General features: G+C 33.8%; 2 protein-coding genes across 2 annotated transcripts; both read left to right on the top strand.

The window, feature by feature from the left end:
- The first annotated feature begins 935 nt into the window (after positions 1 to 935).
- Positions 936 to 5,594, top strand: LOC141586267 (sucrose transport protein-like). The gene is made up of 4 exons (XM_074407442.1): positions 936 to 2,280; positions 4,329 to 4,392; positions 4,497 to 4,540; positions 5,122 to 5,594. Exons 1-4 carry the CDS (start codon positions 982 to 984, stop codon positions 5,290 to 5,292), a joined length of 1,578 nt encoding a protein of 525 aa, XP_074263543.1. The 5' UTR covers positions 936 to 981; the 3' UTR covers positions 5,293 to 5,594.
- A 3,717-nt stretch (positions 5,595 to 9,311) lies between these two features.
- Positions 9,312 to 12,768, top strand: LOC141658563 (sucrose transport protein SUC2-like). Its single transcript, XM_074465493.1, has 6 exons — positions 9,312 to 10,047; positions 10,396 to 10,848; positions 11,335 to 11,640; positions 12,064 to 12,127; positions 12,236 to 12,279; positions 12,375 to 12,768. Exons 1-6 carry the CDS (start codon positions 9,607 to 9,609, stop codon positions 12,516 to 12,518), a joined length of 1,452 nt encoding a protein of 483 aa, XP_074321594.1. The 5' UTR covers positions 9,312 to 9,606; the 3' UTR covers positions 12,519 to 12,768.
- The last annotated feature ends 1,112 nt before the right edge of the window (positions 12,769 to 13,880 follow it).

Genomic DNA, 13,880 nt, shown 5'->3' with positions numbered 1-13,880 from the left:
GCACCATAATTATGTAGTACCACATGAATTATCCACTTTAGTATGTTGAATTGTTGACTTAATAATATGATCCAAAATCTGGTGAGAACTTTGCAAAAGTTGGGGTCTTTTTTACGCCATTGATTTCTCACTAATGTATGATTCCAAATTACATTAACACAAATAGAGCCACTCCTTTTTCACTTAATTAATTGATTAATTAATCATTTTGGTATAAATTTAGGTAATATGAGATAAAAGAGAATATAGAAATGGAATAAATAAAGTGGTTTATCTAGATGAAGGAATTATTGATCTCAATAATTCATGTAACCTCGTATCTTCATTCTTCATTCTTTTTTCTAGCATAATTTTCGAAATAACTTTTATTATTCTCTAATCAGTAATGATTTTTTTATTCTATTACGAGTCTTACGACTAACAAAAGTTTCTACTTAAAATTGTATTTAGACTATTGATTAATTCTATTGAATCCGGACTCTAAATTATTATTCTCTATGGCTCTATTCCATATCCATGTCTCATCTTGTGTCTCACTACTTTTATCTTCTGACACATAATGCTATTATGATATTTACATAATTATTTTTAATGATTAATGTTTATATGTCACATATAGAGATAGTGTGACATATTGACATAAAATGATACGTGAAAATGTAACAAAGAATCCGGACTCTAAATTATTACATGACCTTAAAACAACATATCTCCTAAACCCAACCTACTTTTTCCATACTATTTTCTTTATTGTTACTCCATATTTTATTAGGAATATGTAATTAAATACCCTTAAACACGTGTAATGTCTAACTAAAAAAATTTCACCAAAATGTAAGACAAACTCAATTCAAAATGGATAAGCTTAAGGCATATTGGCCCACACAATAACACACCTATTTACCTTTCCTCTCCCTATATATTCAACCCTTCACCAAAACCACACTTCATATCAAATTCACACTTAAACAAATTACAAAAATGACGGGTAGAGAAATGAAAAATGGTCATGCCAATAATGTAGCGGGTTCTTCTCTACATTTAGAGAAGAACCCGACCTTAGCCGAAACCGACCCCAGTTCGCTAATGAAGCTAGCTATAGTAGCTTCAATAGCGGCCGGGGTACAGTTCGGATGGGCGTTACAATTGTCTTTACTAACTCCTTACGTTCAACTACTAGGTATTCGTCATAAATGGTCTTCTTACATTTGGTTATGTGGTCCAATCTCCGGAATGATTGTCCAACCAACGGTTGGTTATTATAGTGACCGTTGTACGTCAAGGTTTGGCCGTCGTCGCCCTTTTATTGTGGCGGGGGCAATCTTGGTAGCGATCGCAGTTTTCCTTATTGGTTTTGCAGCTGATATAGGACACGCGGCCGGTGACCCTGAGGGCAAAACGGTCAAACCTCGGGCCATATCTATTTTTGTAATTGGATTCTGGATACTGGATGTGGCCAACAACACCCTGCAGGGTCCATGCAGGGCATTGTTGGCTGATTTAGCAGCCGGGTCCCAGTCCAAGACCCGGACAGCCAACTCATTATTTTCATTTTTTATGGCTGTCGGCAACGTATTAGGTTACTCTGCCGGGGCCTACCGTAACCTATACAAAGTATTCCCCTTTACCAAAACCGCCGCGTGTAACACATACTGTGCCAACCTAAAATCATGTTTTTTAATATCCATCACAATGTTACTAGTCCTAACAACCATCGCCTCGTTCCTCGTGAAAGAACGTCAGTTCTCGCTCGAGGAACTAGACGAAGAGGAGTCGAACCTAAAAGCTGCAGCCACCGGCTGCAACGCTCGACTCCCATTCTTTGGTGAATTATTCGGTGCCTTAAAAGACCTACCACGTCCAATGTGGATACTACTAGTAGTAACATGTCTAAATTGGATTGCATGGTTTCCATTTTTCCTATTCGACACCGATTGGATGGGTAAAGAAGTTTACGGAGGCCAAGTCGGTGTCGGAAAAGCGTACGACATGGGTGTACACACCGGTGCATTAGGGCTTATGATACAAAGTGTTATTTTAGGCGTTATGTCACTAGTAGTTGAAGCTTTGGCACGTTTATTACGTGGAGTTAAGAGATTATGGGGTGTGGTTAACATTTTGTTAGCCATAACTTTAGCCATGATGGTTTGGGTTACTAAGTCTGCTGAGCATTATCGAGCCAATCTTCATTTGGCCGCTTCCGTCGACCCGCCACCGCCTCCTGCTGCTGTTAAGGGTGGTGCTTTGGCTATCTTTGCTGTCCTTGGAGTCCCCCTTGCGGTATGTTTTCTTAATGATTAATTTCTCAAAATTTATTTTTTGCATGTTTTGTTATGCACGTATACGTATAAATAAATATAAGACGATTTTATACACGTGAAAGTCTTATATCTGAAACCGTTATATTAGAGTTACAATTAAATGAGTAGATATATAACGTAGTATGTGTTTTATTTTGTCTTTCATGTAAGACTGTCTTATGCATAAGATACCGATAAATTTAATATAAATCTTTTTGTCATTAAATAGGTTAATATCGGTCACACCGGGTTTTTCATTAAATGTTTTGGTTTCTTCTTTTTACAATTAGTTGTTGCCTTTGTTTTTGGGTTGGTATGGTCTTAATTAACTATGCTTAAAAAGTTGGGAAATGTTCTTTCTAGGACATTCTATCAATTAAAAAAGAGTATTAAAAAATAGATAAGATTTTGAAAAAGTGAAAAAAAGTTACTAAAAAATGTTCATGCATGACATGGGAAAGTGATAACTCTTGTTCTCATGAATTGCATGATAGTATGTAGTAACTCATAACAATTTGACCCTTTTAAGCCTTTTACGTAGGCTTCATATACGCATATTAATATTTATATAAGACGGTTTTAAATGTTAATGTTATCCCGCTTAAGTGTGAAATTAGATTTTTAATAGTTAATCTGGCTGTCATTGTTAACTGTTACGAGTAAGTACGAGTACTTATTAATTAGGTTGTGAAATTTCGTTGTAAGGTGATTTATGTTGTAGCCTTCAAGGCACACCGTCCACGGAGCCTCTTACTTTTTGGACCGACGTGTTGTTACGAACAATAACCAGTAGTCAACAATTTTAAAAAGAAATTAAGTTGAAAATCTGTGTCTTTGTTTTGGATTTTTCTGCGATTAGTCAAAAGACTCCAAGTAGTCCAAATAAGTCGTTATGGTCGTTATGAATATTGTCTTTATCCTTTTATTTTTAATATAAGGGATGACGATTTCATCAGTCTTATATTGGATAAATTTTGGACACATGTAATACGGAGTAATATGCAAATCACGTATCATGTTAGCTTCTTGGTTTTTAATAGGGTGACGGATCCTAATTCAGTTTGACGTAGTTTGTTATCAATAGTTGCATCGTCCATGAGGGTTTAAGCTAGAAACTTGGAATTATTCATTCATATTCTGCGTAGTAGAACCAATCCTCCACGGTAAATATTGAATCTAGGCTTGTACCGACAATCATGAATAATAACGTCGAAAATTGAAACTCCGTAAACAAGATAATGACCGCTCATAAATATTTAGTCTTTAAACTCTTAGTCACTTAAATCATTCATTCTTTGAAATTATTGATAATGACATATACATTCATATGCCACTAGTAGTAGAATGTTGTCTTTGAATATAATATACTTATATATATTCCTATGACAAGCGTAAGGACAATAATCCATAATTTATTCCCTACGGTTGATTCTATTTTAGTGGTCTTCTTCATATTCACTTTGAATTTTCTTTCTTTTGATGAGAAGCATATAAGTTTAAAAACTATGCGTAAAATAGTCAAATTAGTAATAACTCTTAATTAAAATGACATATAAGAATTGTGATTAAGTGTCCTTTTAATCTTCTTATGTGGTAATAAAACAAGAGAAGTGAGAAATTTTGTCAAGATGAGTCTTTTTGGAAGGTTATTAGTGGATTTACACATCTTTTTCTTCTTGTTAATGTCACTCAATTACTTCCATGGTCCACAAAATAACTAAATGAGTCATAGCATAAGAAAGTGATCAAATCGCCAAAATTGGCTACCCTTGATTTTAGGTAAATATTATTTAATCGGATTAAAGTCGACTATTATTTTGTGTAACTTAACTGTATCGTTCGATGCAAAACTAAAATAAGATTGTTGTATGTAGCATTTTTACATAATATTTATATTAAATTATTGAAAATTTACATGTACATATCTCTCTTAACTTATACGAGTATACTTTATTTCTATGATTTGCTTTTAACTTAAAAATCGGAATAATAATGTCAAATCATTCTTCGACTATATGTGTCTTACAGATCACCTACAGTATTCCTTTTGCATTGGCATCAATATTCTCAGCATCTTCGGGTTCTGGTCAAGGTATGAAAAAACTCAAATTACAAAATTCTTTTATTATGTATCCACAAACTAATTGAAATATTGCAATTAACTTTCATTTAATTTTATGGTAAATAATTTTTCAGGTCTCTCTTTGGGAGTTCTCAACCTTGCAATAGTCGTACCTCAGGTAAGACATCGGAATCGAACCGACATAACCTAAATTCTTACGCATTTATTACACAAGATTTTGTAATCAAATAATCACAAATGTAAGCATTTTATCCACAAACGTCTAAGTACTTTAATTTATAACATTTGGACCCTACAAACACATGTAATTCTCACGTATGACTTAACAACTAACTAACCAAATTGTCCACCTAGAAAATGTACATAAAATTGACATCCATTTTAAGATTTGGACGACGGACTTTTCTACCTTTTTGGTCACGCTCAACATGTTAGTGTACACGGAAATTTCGGGGTTTCGAACTCTTATTAAGTAAGTACTTGTTCATGAAGCCATTCATAATAATTAGTCGAGTGTGAAATAAGCATTTATTAACAAAACAGACCAAAAATATTTGGATGTTACTAGCTTGTTAGTAAAGTTTATGTCACAAAAGTACAAATTATACGAAGTAATAATATAACTAGTTTTATGTCACACTTTGTATTCTTAACGTGAATAACATAAAATAAGGTATATTTGCGTATTAAATGAAAGTTCGGTTGTTAATTGAGTATGTTCAATGCATTATATGACAGATGTTTGTGTCAGTAACAAGCGGGCCATGGGACGGTCTATTTGGTGGTGGCAATTTGCCGGCGTTGGTTGCAGGAGCGGTTGCAGCAGTTGCGAGTGCTATTCTTTCCTTTACTATGCTTCCTTCACCACCCCCGGATATTAAGATTGGTGGGTCCATGGGCGGTCACTAAATAACTTTTTTTGTCTTTTTTTTGTTGAGAGAAAAATATGATTATGGAGCTTTTAAATCTCCATTAATCGCGTAGTCACACCTATTTTTCGCTTCTCTTTATTTTTCTTAAACCCGGTGACTTTATTTCGTTGTATGTTGATTAATCAAGTGTATGTGAGGGAAGGTGGGAGTTGCAAGTCATTGTAAATTGTAGCTTTTGCAAAGCAAGAAATTGCTCCGGTATAAATATTACCCCTCCTTTGTAATTTTTATGGAAATTTTCAGAAAAATCTAATGAAAAAATTATAAATTTATGCATCATCGACTATGTATTACCTCTCGTTTGTACTCCTTTTATTCCAAACATTTTTTAATTTTTTATAATCTTTACAAGTAGCATTTTAATTTTTAATCAAAAGTTAAGAAAATAACCTGAACGAAAGGAGTACTCCATATGCATTAATAATACAAAAATTTATAATCCAACAAATGTGAGTGCTAACTATAGAGAATATATCTAATCGAATATCGACACGTTATACGTACACATATAGCATGGGCACCAACTGTATATACTATGGTGGATAACCGATACATTTATTATGCATCATCATGTTGCAATGAGCAAGGTTTATGTAGTTGTTTCCCAAGATAGTGAATTAGTGATCGTAAGTTTTCTATTTAATCGTAAGTTTTCTAAGATACCGTTTAAGACGGAAATTCACTTCCCACATTCTAACTAAACGACTTTTATTCAATTTATGTGAAATACATAATCAAGTGAATAACTAATTCCGTGGGTTGTAGTTTCCACCGTGGCACCCAAGCCAAAATAACCCATATATATACGTAAGAATAATGTAAGATCGTTGTATGATATGCAACGACTCTTTTTAGGTTACACACCCTCATTTGATCGATAAAATTAAATTGTTTAGTGTATTAATTCGCAATTTCGCATATAATAATGTAAAACGAATCATATTAATATGAGGAATATTAGATATATAATCCTCTAGAACCCTAGCTAGCAAAGTGATGGTAGGTAAACCGTGATATAGAAGGGCATGAAAAGGAAAGGCAACGTGGATCGAATCCAAAAAATGGGCCGGCCCAACTTTGATGTATGATGGATTCTTGGGACTCTTTTAATTACTTAAGAGGTTAGGTTAAAGGACCACAAAATATGATATTGATGCTAGAAACACCATTCAAAAGGTTGCGTAACTTTGCATAATGTTCAAAGTGATGTGAAATATGTGATTTATATGCCAAACATAAGCCTAGGAATATCAATTGGTCTCCCTTGTGACGGGTTACCATTTGTGACGGATATTTTGTGAGATAAAATGGTAACAAAATGGGTTAGTGGAGAAAAGGGACCACATGAATAGTGTTGCAGAGAGAGAAAAAGTGGGTACATTGTGAGGTAAAATGGTATCCGTCTTCAGCTTGTGACGGATATGTCATGTCTTCAATGAGAATTTGTGTAGGAATATAGACTAGTATAGAACCTTTCTTTGAACTTCATGTGATTGTTATTTGCTCCATTTTAGGGTCCTAAGTCCTAACTACTTAAATTTTGTCGTTGGGTCAGCAATTTTGTGCAGTATTTATGGCCTGAGTAGAAGTTTTATAGATTTCGAGCATGTCACTCTCGGTTGGTTTACATAATATACGTGGTTTGCAGGTTATCACGTATATTTGAGGGTTTACCCAGTGCGCACCGAAGATAGCGGCCGCGGGTTCCCTCGTCACAAAAAAAAAAAAAAAAAAATAGAAAGATAATTACTTGCGTGATTTAGTAGGTCATCATAATTAACTGATTTATTTTATGGCTGAACAAAAATATACGATACAATTTTAATATACGGATACGACATGGTATATGGTTTTAGTTACATGAATATCCGTATATACGATACCAGTTTTTGTACATATGATACAGTTTTGTTTTTTTTTTTTCATTTTTTTTAAATGTTTACTTCATTAGAGTGAAGGAGGTCTTGGTATTCGGAATATTGAGTGTCTAAATCAGGCTTTGCTTGCTAAGCACGCCTGGAAGTTGGTTTCAAAGCAGGATTCGTTTTTTGGTAGCGTTTTTAGGGAGAAGTTGTTTGGCACTAATGCTTATTCCGACGGGTTACTCATTAGGAAAGGTGGTAATCGATCTTGGGGATTAAGAAGTATTCTCCATGGGCTGAATCTTATTATTCCAAATATTGGATGGAAACCGGGTATTGATTCTACTTTAAGTGTTTGGAGCTCAAGGTGGGTTAACGGGGAATGTCCGGAGCCTAGGAATCACATCTTATCCCTGGATTTTACCCACTTTATGAACTTACGAATTAAAGATATTAGCCTTAGTTGTGGTAATTGGAATGAGGAACTAGTTAACTTTCTCTTCGATGAGGATTATGCTAAAAAAATTCTCGCTATTCCTCTTTGTATCTCACGAAAGAGGGATGTCATCTATTGAAGCATACTAATAGTGGCTCGTATCTTTGTCAAAAGTGGTTACGACCGTGTTTAGAGAGTTTATGGAAAAGAAGGGATCGGAGAAAGATAGGACAAAACGAGTGTAAGGGGTAAAAATTCGCAAGTCAAGGCTATGGCGGTTCACGGGGCCACAAATATGGAAAGTTCTTGTATGGAAAATTATTACCAACTCTCTCCCAGTGGGTAGTGAGTTTGCTAGAAGGCAGATTTTGGTGGATCCTTTTTGCCATTTATGTGCTCATGATGTTAAAGAGATTGAATCGTTGGAACACTTGTTTAGGGATTGCCATATTTCAGCTAAGGTATGGGCTTGTTCCACTCTTGGAATACATACAACACATAATGATAATGTTAATATTGGGGAATGGATTATTAATTGGCTACGTTACTTGAGTTTGTTCGAGGTCGCGTGAAGATCGGGTTGTGCAATTTCTTGCTACCTTATGGTGTTTATGGAAACTACGAAATAATCTAATTTTTAGAGGTGGAGAGTTCATTCCGCGGTTGTTTTTTACATCATTGTCAGAGACCGTGGTGACGACCCTTAATGCTTTGCAAAATTACGTAGCAAGGGTGTGAAGGAGGCGGCGAGGCGAGCTAGTTGGAGATGAGGGGAGTCAAAATAGGATAAGAAATAGTCATGTCCTTTTTACGTTGTCGGAGGGCCTAACTCATGTCTTAGTACTAAGATTAAAGTTGATGCGAGTTGGTGTAATTCCTATGACGCAGCTATAGGTTGGGTTGCTTTTGGTAGGGAAGGCGTTTTATTCGAAGGGGGTATTAAGATAAGGGCGTAATCGACTTTGCAAGCGGAGGCATTGGGTATCCGTAGAGCCCTAGTGTGGGCGCGTGATAATGGACAATTTCATCTCGAGGTTGCATCAGACTGCCTTCAACTGGTAAATCAAATTGCGGGGCTTGAACTTGGACATCACCTTATCCAAGGGATCCTTGAAGACATTTTTCTTATGTTTTCATCGTTTCATTGTTTATGTTTTAGTTATGTTCCAAGGGGCTTAAATAAGATTGCTCATGGCCTCGCACAAAGGGCCATGAGAATGTAGGACACTTTTTTTACTGCTGCCAAAAAAAAAAAAAAAAAAAAAAAAAAAAAAAAAAGCTTCATTAGAGTTTAAATGAAAATAAACCAATGGATCATATCATTTTAAGATTTTATTTACACATGGAAAATTACCCCATCATCAACTAAATTTGATCTATTTTAGGAAAGTTGTGGATTTAATGAAGCTTTGATCCTAAATTTCCTACATGTATTGACACATGCATCCTTTATCCACGCTAACAACGGACGTAGCAAAAAGTCTGATTATTATTACCATTAAAGTAGGAGTAATTAATTCAAAGGTATGCTGCAAACTTGCTATTAGAAGAGGATATTGTTAGTTAATCTTCCTCTTAATTAGGAAACTAATAAATTGTTACACATTCAACAATACTTATCTACTTTCACTGGTTTAACCGCATTTGTCTCACTTGGCTCTTTAACTCATATATACTTGGGTTAATTATTATTTCCTTAATCCAATATCCAAATCATTTTAATTAAGATCTTGTTAGTCAACATTACAAACAATTATACTTCTCTTGAGCTACATTTCTATCAATTTTCACACATTTAATTCCTACATTTTCAAGGTTATCTTCACTATAAACAACAAAGCATCATAGTAAAAGAAACAAAAAAAATAATTAAAGTTGGGTTTACCCTAATACATAATTTATTTTTTTCTTTATTAAATCAGAAAAGAATATAGATTACGTGGCTAATAAAAACAAGTTACACTGTTGATCAAATCGAGGGATCCTCGATAATATGAACTCTGACGAGCCTGAGAAACACATGTCAACAGAAACTACATCACCGATATGGAAGATTATTTCGGTCGCATCAATAGCGGCCGGAGTACAATTTGGATGGGCACTACAATTATCGCTTTTGACACCCTACATACAACTTTTAGGTGTTAGTCATACAATGTCATCTTTAATATGGTTGTGTGGGCCGATATCAGGTATATTGGTCCAACCAATAGTGGGTTATACGAGTGATAGGTCCAAGTGCAAGTTTGGTAGACGAAAGCCTTTTATTACAATGGGTACCACATTGATTTGTTTAGCTGTGCTTTTAATTGGGTTTGCTGCGGATCTTGGGCATAGGTTTGGTGATGATGTTAGTAAAAGGACTAAGCCTAGAGCCGTGGCTCTTTTTGTTGTTGGGTTTTGGATTCTTGATATTGCCAATAACATGGTCCAGGTTAATATTTCGACTCTCTTATTAAAACGTTTTAAGAGTGTTAGAAAAAATCGACACGTGTAACAGTTATAAGTTATAACATCAATATATGTCCAATAATATTTTGTGAAGCAAGTACTTTTAAACAAAATTTGAAGTATTACGTTGTCTTTTACGTATGTACACCGTGATTTTTACTTTGTAAACGATCATGAAAAGGGATTATTTGGCACACAGTGATGTGAAGTGGCTGTTTGTGACATTTTCAATGTCTTAAATAATTGTCAAGCTTACATTGATCCTTTTTGATAAACTATAATCATATATTCATACTATACTTATTTAATTTGCATGCCTTGATCTACGCAGGATCCAAGTAGGGCATTTTTGGCAGATCTTTCAAGACACAACCACGGAAAAATGAGATTAGCGAATGGATTCTTCTCATTTTTTATGGCAGTAGGAAACATTCTTGGTTATGCCGCCGGATCGCGTCCCAAATTATACAAATTTCTTCCTTTCTCAAAAACAGATGCTTGTGACACATATTGTGCCAACCTTAAAACATGTTTTCTCATACAAATTGCCTTTCTTCTTTTAGTGGTTGCGGTTCCACTTTTTATCGTGGCCGAACCCGACGTCGAGACCCTTCATGACGATGGCGTTCCCTTCTTTGCACAAGTGAAGACTTCTTTTAAGAATCTTGGAAAACCAATGTGGCTTCTCTTCTTGGTTACTGCTTTCAATTGGATTGCTTGGTTTCCTTTTCTTATGTTTAATACTGATTGGGTCGGTCTTGAAATCTATGGCGGTAACCCTAAGGTAAATTACTTCTTCATTTTGTTATATTCGAGGATAAAAAAAATTGTTACATATGGAGTAATTTTAAACCAATATACATGATAATCCTTTTATTCCATTGAATTTCTTACATTTCTCAAATCTGTATCACATATTAGTAAAACGGATTATTCCCCAAAAACTCTTACTTTCCATACATGTTTGATCGAAATTCCCCTTATATATGAGTTTGATATACTATTTCTATAACTAACAGTGAGGATCCTCTGTCCCACTTTTGTCTGTGCCACACCACTTGCATTTCAACACATCACTTATAGCAAAATAGAATATTACAATATATATATATTAACTTGTTGATGTGTTAGAAGGTAAGTGGTGTGGCACACACAATGGGACACCAAATGGGACAGAGGATCCTCACTGCTAACTAACCTAGAACAACCTCTTTAATTAAGTGATAATTCAATTATAACATATAATATAATTGCATACATACTATTGCAGGGTAACCCGAAAGAACTAAGGTTATATGACATGGGAGTAAGATCGGGATCATTAGGTCTAATGTTAACGGCAGCGGTATTAGGGCTAATGTCTATATGCATTGACCCATTGTCAAAATTGTTACGTGGTGCTAGAAGAACTTGGGGTCTTCTTAATTTTGTGCTAGCTGCAGCTTTGTTATGCACACTACCTTTAACCAAGTTAGCTGAGAAAGCCAGGAGACATACGTCTTCCACCTCAACACCTGATACCGGTATCAAATTGGGCACTTTGGCCCTTTTTGCTGTGACCGGGATTCCACAAGCGGTTAGTCTAACACTCGTAACTCATTGTATTAATAACCATTACACCTTATGTTGTTTATTTTTAAAGAATATTTGGTACATAAGCACACAAATAGGATTATATATCCAGTTGTAACATAAACATGGTACAACCAAGATATAAGAATACGAGCTTATATGTATTCTTTCTGAGCTAATTTAAAGTTTATGTTTTTAATGTGTAAATGGATGGGTTCAATACTTTTTAATAAAGCTCATATTCTTTAACATAAAGCTCAGATACTTTTTCACAAAACTCAAATTCTAAACCGTACAACATATACAACTGGTTATATAGTCCATGAATTGACATAAGCATGTGACTCGCTAAGTCTTGATACATTTTATTACTTAAGTAGTTATTTCGTATCGATTATCAAACTTTACATAAATGGTTTTCTAACAGGCTACTTATAGCATTCCATTTGCATTGGCATCAATGTACTCATCTGACTCTGGAGCTGGTCATGGTAAGTTTTTGCTCTACCAAACATAATTCTTGTAAACTTGAATAAATCACCCTTTTGAACAATCATTAATCAAGTCTTCTCTACATTTTTCTTACTTAAATTAAACAGGATTATCACTAGGACTCATGAATTTGGCAATTTGTGTACCGCAGGTAAGTAAATCAAATTTTTGATGTATTGCTTGTAAATTTGTGACCATATTCACTCATGTAATTTAACTAAATTATTTATCGTACTTATTGTGTAGGTGTTTGTGTCGTTAATTAGTGGACCATGGGATAACTTGTTTGGAGGCGGTAACTTACCAGCATTTTTACTAGGAGCTGGTTCAGCAACAATAAGTGGGATTTTAGCTCTTACCATAATTCCACCATCAAGTGGAAATGCATGAGAGTTATTTAAAACAATTTTTTCATTTGTTTTCTGTTTTTAACCATTGTTACGTCAATTTTAATTTTTCCATGGGATCGAGGAGTCGAGGACTCGAGTGTGTATTCAAGTGTATTTGCTCTCACTTAATGAGGCAAATTATTCTTACCATTACTAAAACATCAAATTGTGTATAGGTTTACTTGCAGAAAATTGTGTAATTAATGTCATCAATTCTGAACTAAGGCATTGTTCATTATTTTGTACACTTAACACTTTTTTTTATGTCTGAAGACTAATTTGTTATATATTCGATCTTGTGTAGTAACACTGTAAGGATAAATTCCTAATGTGTGAATTCTCAAATTAATGTTGTTAAATGTTTTAAGTGGAAAAATATATTGACGTACGATAGTGGCATGTGGTTAAGAGTTTGAATTGTACGAAGTAGTTTTAATGTGCGGATTTTCTAACATGTTAGAAAAACCGGAAGATGATACACATACACATTGTGTACAAAATTTTGGTACACAAACCAATAGCTACTTGACACGTGGCAAATCATAGTTAGTTAGGTTAGATTAATTTAGGGTTAGGTTAGTCATTTTGCAAATGTAGTTAATTAATTTATGGTTAGTTTTTTTTTATGGTTAGTTTTTTTTATATTTTATTTATTTTTCTAAATTCCCAATTTAGATTCACCGGTTTTAGGGATTGATTAAAGGAATTTAGAAATTACTTTGTTTTTGCTAATTTAGTAATTTTTTTTATAATTGATTTATTTTTCGAAAAATAATAATTATTTGAACCCTAATTTTATTCGAATAATCAATTCCTAATTGAATTCTATTAATAAAATTGATGAATCCTTATACAAATAATCAAAATCGTTCAACAGAGAGTAAGCCAAATTGATGAATCCTTATACAAATAATAATAATAAAATTGATGAATCCTTATACAAATAATCAATCTATATATATATATATATATATAAAAGAGAGTTTTTTCGAGCGATCTGAGAGCGTCCACGTCATCAAAAATCAATTTAGGAAAGTATAATTTTTGATGTAAAAAATAAAGTGGAAAATCTTTTAATTATTATAATATGTATATTTCCTAAATTATATTCAAGTGATATTTCCAATTTTTATATTAAACTTTTGCATTTCATTTGGCAAAAAAAAAATATCTTTAAAAAATTATAAAAATAATATAATTAGCTTTGTGGAAAAAAATGTTATCATTAGAGTATAAATTTCATATTATTTGCACATATTAAAGATGGTGTACTTCTTAATACGTAAAATTGTGTACTTTTGACTATGTTTTGTCCCACATTGGAAAATAAGTAGGAGTGGTGAATATACTACATATAAATAGT

This window comes from Silene latifolia, chromosome 6, assembly GCF_048544455.1.
Source record: "Silene latifolia isolate original U9 population chromosome 6, ASM4854445v1, whole genome shotgun sequence".
In the NCBI taxonomy this organism is placed as follows: domain Eukaryota; kingdom Viridiplantae; phylum Streptophyta; class Magnoliopsida; order Caryophyllales; family Caryophyllaceae; genus Silene; species Silene latifolia.
The sequence above is the reverse complement of the archived record's forward strand: the minus strand, read 5'-3'. Positions and strand labels throughout refer to the sequence as shown.